The sequence below is a fragment of the Cryptomeria japonica genome, chromosome 3 (genome assembly GCF_030272615.1).
Source record: "Cryptomeria japonica chromosome 3, Sugi_1.0, whole genome shotgun sequence".
Taxonomy (NCBI): domain Eukaryota; kingdom Viridiplantae; phylum Streptophyta; class Pinopsida; order Cupressales; family Cupressaceae; genus Cryptomeria; species Cryptomeria japonica.
Window position 1 is genome coordinate 703,915,578 of NC_081407.1, and position 8,040 is coordinate 703,923,617.

Genomic DNA, 8,040 nt, shown 5'->3' on the forward strand with positions numbered 1-8,040 from the left:
GGATGACCTGGCTGACATAGTACATATGTTTGTCTTGGACATCTCGTGTAGATAAGGCCTCATCGACTGAGACTCTCTCCTTGAATGAGGAGGTGTAGAATGCGATAGACATCCATGAGAGCAATCATCATCTACCCTACAGGGAGATGGAAAGATGATGTTCATGTCAAAATGCTCCTCAATGCCATGAGCATAGGCCAATGGAACCGTAACTCAGACATCTAGTAGACCCACCGGAGGCCTACTTGGCACATATGTTTGTGCTCTACCAGTGTCACATCTACTACTTGACCATGCACAAGTGACAACAAATGATCATCAGTAATGCTCCCGAGCCTTTGGAAGAACCTACAAAAATAATAACTACATCACATAAATATTCCATTCTAAGCATTATCCAAAGCCTTTGGATTAACCTGCAAAAATGATAACTACATCACATAAAATTTTTATTCTAATCATTATATTCTATTCTACTTTACCAATATATTATTTTCTAACCTTTCTAGCGTATTTCTTTAGATAGATGCATTTAAGATATCTATACTAGTTCATGTTAAATTTGATCTCATATTACTAATTTGCTTAATTCCCATATCATTATAAACTAATTTTTTAATAAAACCCTCACAACTTAAATCTCTTTCAAACTCTAATTTTGCCATTATTTAAAAAAAAAAAAATACCCACCAAATTATTTAACAATTGCACAACATATGAAAACCTTATCTCTGTCCATCAGAAATTTAATGCGATTGCAATTGCTACCTTTATAAATATAATTCTCAAATTTAAAATAGTTTAATGTGTATTGTTATTCCCAGGGCCACCTAAAAGTAAACTAAACATCAGATTTGGAATAAAATAGACATAAATCGGGGTGAACCGGGCTGAATAATCCATGTCTAGTCCAGAGCGTATACCAGTAAACCTTTCAAATAATAGTAAACTATTAAGATTATCAGTAAACTATACTATCAGCTGAAATCAAAGGTAGGAAATGGTACGCCCATGTCGCGATCGAGCTTCCGTGATGTAGTGCGCCGTAACATTTTGATTAATTAATTAGCAGTAAAACCGTGGGTTTTGTATCAGGAATGGCAGTAATTGGGATTCTTATCCGTAAAAACAGACAAATCTGGAGTCGAAACGTTGCATAAGCTGGCTTGAGGAACAAAAGTCCGGGGTCATGGGGAAATATGGCATGAAGCATCGACATTGCCGGTCACAATAAACAATTCATCTAAAAATTAAAAAAATATGAAGTTGACCCTAAAACCTCTATAATTAGTCCAATTGAACGATTTAGAGGAAGACGAGCTCTGTTTGGGTACCCAGGATTGTGTGACTGAGTTGCCTGAAGCTGTGAAGTATGGCGATCATGCGCGGAAAATGGTTGCAGGTATGAATTTGCTCATGTTTTGTATTTAGGGATCTCAATTGTGAAGCTAATTGGGTTTATCGGTGGACTGCGTTTTGTAGGCAGAGCAGAAGGAAGGAGGACCAAAGGCGCGGAGCTCACACGCAGTGGCAGTGGTGGGCAAGAAGGCTTATGTGTTCGGAGGGGAAGTGGAGCCTCGCGTGCCGGTGGACAACGCAATTCATGTCTTCGATCTGGAGGATTTTTCATGGAGTGTGGCGGAGGTCAAGGGGGCGCCGCCGCCTCCCAGGGTGGGCGTCACCATGGTCGCCGTCGGCCCTGTCATTTACATTTTCGGCGGCCGCGACAAAGACCATCAGGAGCTCAACCATTTCTATTCCTTTGACACCCGCTCCGGGGAGTGGAAGCTCATTTCCTGCGACGCCGATGGTCCGCCGCACCGGTTTTCCCTCTTTCTCTGAAACCCTGTTTTTGCCCTCTTGCCGTGTGTGGGTTTCTGGTCTTTAATTGAATGATGCTTTGTGCAGGAGCTACCATGCAATGGCGGCGGATGAGAATCAGGTGTATGTTTTCGGCGGCTGTGGCCAAAATGGGCGCCTGAACGATCTGTGGGCCTATAACATTGAGGAAGGAAAATGGCACGCCTTGCCCGGCTGCAGCAAATTGGCGGCCAGGGGAGGACCGGGACTTGCAGTCACTGATAATAAGGTTTGGGTTGTGTTTGGCTTCGGCGGCAAACATGAGCTCTCTGATGTCCATCGCTTTGACTTGGAGACGAATCTGTGGGAGGAGGCGGAAACCAGTGGGGAGAAGCCCAGCCCCAGGAGTGTCTTTTCCTGTTTTGCTCAAGGAAAGTATATTGTTGTGTATGGAGGTGAGGTCGACCCTAGCGATTTGGGTCATATGGGTGCTGGGGCCTTTGTCAGCGATGTGTTTGCTCTTGACACTGAGACACTGGAGTGGAGTAAGGTCCATGATGGTGCTGATGATGGGGAGGGCAAGCCTCATCCTGGACCTCGTGGATGGTCTGCCTTTTCGCCTGGGCAATGCTGTGGGAGCTACGGAATGCTTGTCTATGGTGGGAATTCCCCTTCCAATGCAAGACTGGAGGACATATTCTTCCTTCAGCTCCTTTGATTCGGTCCACTTATCTGCTCTACGCTTGTATTACTGTAGACAATTGCATCTCATGTTTGTAGGTAGAATAGCTATCCCATGTTAGTAGGGTTTTGGATACCTCTACCTTGCAAGTTTCATCTATCTTTTTGGTTTTTTACTGCTTGTCATGTTCCCTGTGCCCACTTTGTATAGTATGCAATAGTAAATATGTACGTTTCGATGTTTGTGGTGCTCACTGTGTTTTTTTCTGAACATGGTTTCTGATCAGTTGTTTTCACTTTCCTGCAATCTATAGAACTTTTGTCATCCTTGGGGACATGGTGTTAGAAAACTGTAATATAGTTTCATTTGCTCTTCCACTTTAGGATAGACATTAAGATTGACATGGTGTTAACACTTAAGCATCTCCGAACTAAATCAGTATTGGTTTTGCCTGCTGATTTCATTGAGGGAACCCAGAATTTGCCTGTAAGTTAATCTCAGGAAGTCAACATGACTCGCATTGAGGCAAAACATCCAGCTTTCCAAAGAGTTAAGTGCATCACAACAAACAATAATGTGTATGAATTAAAAAAATAAAAATAAAGCTCAAACATCCAAAATGATCTTTGCATGTCATAGTATATAGACTCTGTGTCTATGCAAATTTTAAACAGTGAAAGTGTAAGATGCAATTAAAATTAATCATCACAGGATACTCTGCATCGATGATTAACAGATTAATTGTTTTATTCTGCAATTCCTCATTTAAGTCGAAGATATCATTTTCCCAGGCTCACTCTATCTATTAAAATAATAAAAGTCAATCATTACCTGGGCAGAAAGAGAATTGAAGTGACCAAATTAACTGAAACCAAAATCAAAGGGTTGAAAAAGAGGCAGTGGACTGACTCTGCATTGACTGAACCAGGTTGTTTCATTAGCTTTTATGAGTCAATTTGTCCATAGTTTTTCTTGTCTTCTGTTCACCAATAATGACCATGTTTCCATACGACTTGGAAGGTTGCACTGTAAAAACAGGATCAAGTAAAAGAAACGTCTGATTAACAGCCATTCTATATTTGATTTTAAATTTGGTTTTGTTTCTCTTTTACGCATCCTTGGATCTGGTCGCATCTTTGAAATAATCCATTATAAAAAATTGAAAGGCTTATGCAGTTCTGCTATAAACTCTGGTCCCTCATCATCCACCTAAGTAACATGGTGGGTACATCTTGTCAATGATATTGGATCCAGAAAACTGTGACCATATAATGGTCTGGTTTGAAAATCTATCTTATCGGTAACTAATATTAAACCTCAAGGTCTGTATCAGATACATAAGATGATTAGCTTATATTTTATGTAAGCTCACAATGCTTGTATTTGAACAAGTATCTACCAAACAGGCAATCTGAAGTGCAATCCTAAATCCTCTCACAAGTATTGTTCTCAAAGATAAGACGTTTATGATTAATTAGATAAGTTGTGCCTTTTGTGCGAAGGCGATCATTGTAAAATCCCTTTTTAATTATGTCCTACATTCAAGTTAATTATTTTCCAAGTAAATAAATTAAAATATAACCAAATTAAAAATTCGCCCCCTTCCGTTTTCAAATCATTAATCGTTTTCCCAGTATATACAAGGAAACAAAATGAAATTGAAAGTTTGCTTTGTCCCAATTTCAAATCATTCACTGGCAAAATAAGCAGCATGCTAGTTTGTATATGTTAATCTGTCATAGATCACTCGAATAAACCCATGTAGGAGGTTGTTTGGCAATGGCTAGTGGAAGCCAATGTTACGGAATAAACCACCTAACTTGCAGTCATTTAGTGCTCAATCGTAGGGATCATTTGAGTCCAAGATTGAGATTAATTTAGAAGCTGTGAATATGCCACATTCACAATGACATCAAACTTTGCACCAAAGAAATAATTCAAACTGAACTGAATTACCAGCCTCCTATCATTATAATTGAGATTGGCAAAATAGTGCCACTCCTTTTGGGAAAGCATTATTTCGATACAGGCAAAAAGTTTTATTTGTTTCTTTCCCAGCCCCTCCACTTTTAAACCAATAATTCTTTTCAAAATGAATATGACATATGGCTTTCCAGAAGCAATAAATACTTATTTTTATTGAAAAATGTAAAACTATTTATGTTGCAGGTCTTTTAACGCTGCTCTGGAGGATATGGCTAGAAATAGCCAATTGAATGTGAAACATTACCTTACTGCAAAGCAGTGAACTTGCCGTGATTATACCATATTCAGCAATTCACTCAACATAGATCTAAAGCTGATGCCTAATTCTAGAAAACATTAACTGATATGGTTCTGCCAAGCTAAGTACTTTACAACTCAGATCAACTACCATAGAAATAGCCTGGCAGTTTTTTATATTCTTAACCAATTTTTTCTTGATTTGTAAGAGCACATATCTATTAACTAAGATCAAGTATTAAATATTACACTTTGCATGACAAAGTCTGATTTTCAGAACAGAGTATTTCATCCCATGGTTACCACATTTGGTAGTAACTAGTTGAAATGAATTAGACTCATGGCAATTGTGAAGGAGAGAGTGCTTCTGTTAACTTTACTGATAAGCCTTCAAACTCTTATCATCACCTGGGAATTTCTAGCTTTGCAATGGATGAATCCAAATGAATTAGAAACAACAAATCGTGCCCACTTGATAACCTTGCAAATTAGATTATTCTTTGCAATAAAATAAAATTGTCAATGAATAATGAAATTATTAACCATTATACTTTTTAACTTCCCATAACAGGAAAATATCTGTTACCAGGCTGACAGCAATTTCATAAATAAATCAATGATAAAAGCTTCAAATCTATCAAACAGATCAATTGGTGGAGGTGTGAAATTTGTCCTAAGGCTGAAAATGACACTCATAATGATAGAAGAGGCACAAATCAAGGGGAAATTGATTCAAAACTAAGGGAGGAAGTTGGCTCTGCATTGCTCAAGCCAGTTTCTCTCACAAACTCTTGAGAGTAAATATATGTATGTTTTTCTCTTATCTTAAACACATCCATGTGCACCATACAGTTGTACAACTAGTGAGGTCATGCTGAATAAATAGGATAAGGTTGTGAGAAGAAAATGAGTGAACTCTGCTGAATGGCAATCCAGTTGATTTTGATAGCCAAAAATAGCCTTGCTTACTACTGTACATGAATTTGATTTTCTTTTGCAGTTTCTTTCGGAGGAAGATGTATATTGCGTGCATTTCACATGGTTATATCTTTGACAAATCAATTAAATCATAAAAAGGCTTGTGCGTCTATTCTATATCATTGAATCAGACCATAAATAACAGTGAATGTGTAATTAGCTACTTTAATGCCTCGTAAATATTCATTTGCTGCCTTCACGTTTTTTTCATCAGAGTCTCAGATATTAATTGAAAATCTATATTTTCACTTAAGAACCCCAATTGGTACCTGAAAATTATTCTTAAGGTTTGCAATATATAATTAATAATTTAGATGATATACATTCTAGTATCAGACTAGGGATAAATCCTCTTCTGCTACCGCCATATATTTTTGCACAAGACAATGGATTGAAAATCTATGTTCACCAAAGCAACCCGATAGGTGGCGAAAAACTATTCTTGAGGTCTTATATAATTTAGATGGTTTGTATCTAATCTAGTATTAGACTAATGATAAATCCTAGTCTGCCACCATATTTTTTTTGCATCAGACAATGGATTGAAAATCTATATGCTCACCAAAGAACCCTGATCAGTACCCAAAGATTATTCTGAAGTTTATTTGGATGATTTGTATCTATTCTACTTTCACACTAAACATAAATATTCTGAAGGTTTGCAACATATAATTTAGATGAATTACATCCATTTTTGTATCAAAGTAATTATTCTTATATTTGAACATGTATTACTGAACGAGTAACCTGAAGTTTTGTACAAAACCCTGTTCATTCTTTTTGTTCTTAAAGATAAGGTGCCATGGCACTTTTTAGTTGCTTGTAACATTACTATAAGAATTCATCTGTCACCTTCATATTTTTTCTATTAGATTGAAAATCAATATTTTCACCAAACAACTCCAATCAGTACTCAAAAATTATTCTCGATGTTTGCAATATATAATTTGGATTAGTTGCATCAGACTAGTGATTCTTGTATTTGATTATATATTACTAAACGAGTAACCTGAAGTACTGTACAAAATCCCATCATTCTTATTGTTCTTAAAGATAAGGTGCCATGACACTTTTCTGTTCCTTGTAACATTGTGATGGTAAGGGAGACTCTGCATGGCCAACTGCAGAGCGCTGCAGTGACAATAGAGTTCATCTTTTTCAAGGTTAATTTATAATGAATGAAATCAATTTGGTGATTTTATCACATGTTTTCAAACTCATATACTTGAAGAAAAGCATGATGCCAGGATCTTATCAATCCCCAGTAGACTACGCTGATGAAGTCCTCCAAGAGGCAGTTTGCTTATGGTCTTTGAAGTCCAATAAACTTGAAACCAATTTTTCTCTTCTACATAGGGACTTGCAGAGCAGTACCTATCTCAGTCATAAGTCAAAATCCGATGAAAGTTTTTAAGATAGTTATAATAGTATGGAAGATTATTTGGAGTGCAACTGTCATTTGCAGTTGAAAGCAACCTTCCAAAAATTAGCTATAATCTAATTGGATCACCATTCTATGTGATCATTAAAATTTCAAAGTTTTGACAAGTCTGTTGTAAGAGATTACAAAACAGCCTTTCAAAAGCTAGTATTATCTAATTGAATCACCTTTTTATATGATCATGAATTAATTGGCATAGTTTTCACAAGCCTTTTGTGAAAGAATGTGTTGGTGTAAATAATTATTCATCATGGATATTATTACACTTACTTAAGTTTACTTAGGATAATGCATTTCATAGTAGTTTGGATATGAGACACTTGGGTGTTTGTGCCACATTGGGATAGTGTGTGTAGGAGAAATTCCACCTCTTATGGTGTTGATCTTGTTATTACACTATCATATCCACTTATTGTGGAGTGATAATTCCACCTTCGGTGGGTGATCCACCTCATGTGGAATATTATATTATTTCTCCTACCTACCCACACCTATTTCCTACCTACCCTTGTTTCTTATTGAGCCACATGTCATATTTGTGTGCTCATACATATCCCTAGCCTTGCCTATATAAGCAGGCTCATCTACATTGTATGTAACAACTATTGAACAGTTGTTGATCATTTTCTATTGATGAGAATACAGTTTATTCTTGTCCCATATTATGTCTCTATCTTGTACATTTCAATGACTTCTTGATCTTGGCAAAATCCAACATGGTATCAGAGCGTTTGGAGCTTCATTGATTCGTCTTGAAGAGGCATTATTGTGACGTCAAGAGGCAGATCTGAGGAGCATCGTCATTTGGAGGCGTCCTAGACCAGATCCGACCTCTCCATTGTGTCCGGAAGGCCATTTCCATGAATTTTGGTTATAAAGTTGGCCTATTTTGGTGAGGAAAAATTTTTTCCCCAAT

General features: G+C 37.2%; 1 protein-coding gene across 1 annotated transcript; it reads left to right on the forward strand.

Moving 5' to 3' along the window:
- The first annotated feature begins 868 nt into the window (after positions 1-868).
- Positions 869-2,735, forward strand: LOC131066986 (nitrile-specifier protein 5). The gene is made up of 3 exons (XM_058001888.1): positions 869-1,402; positions 1,483-1,823; positions 1,909-2,735. The coding sequence occupies exons 1-3, from the start codon at positions 1,373-1,375 to the stop codon at positions 2,516-2,518; spliced, it is 981 nt and encodes a 326-aa protein (XP_057857871.1). The 5' UTR covers positions 869-1,372; the 3' UTR covers positions 2,519-2,735.
- Positions 2,736-8,040: the final 5,305 nt, after the last annotated feature.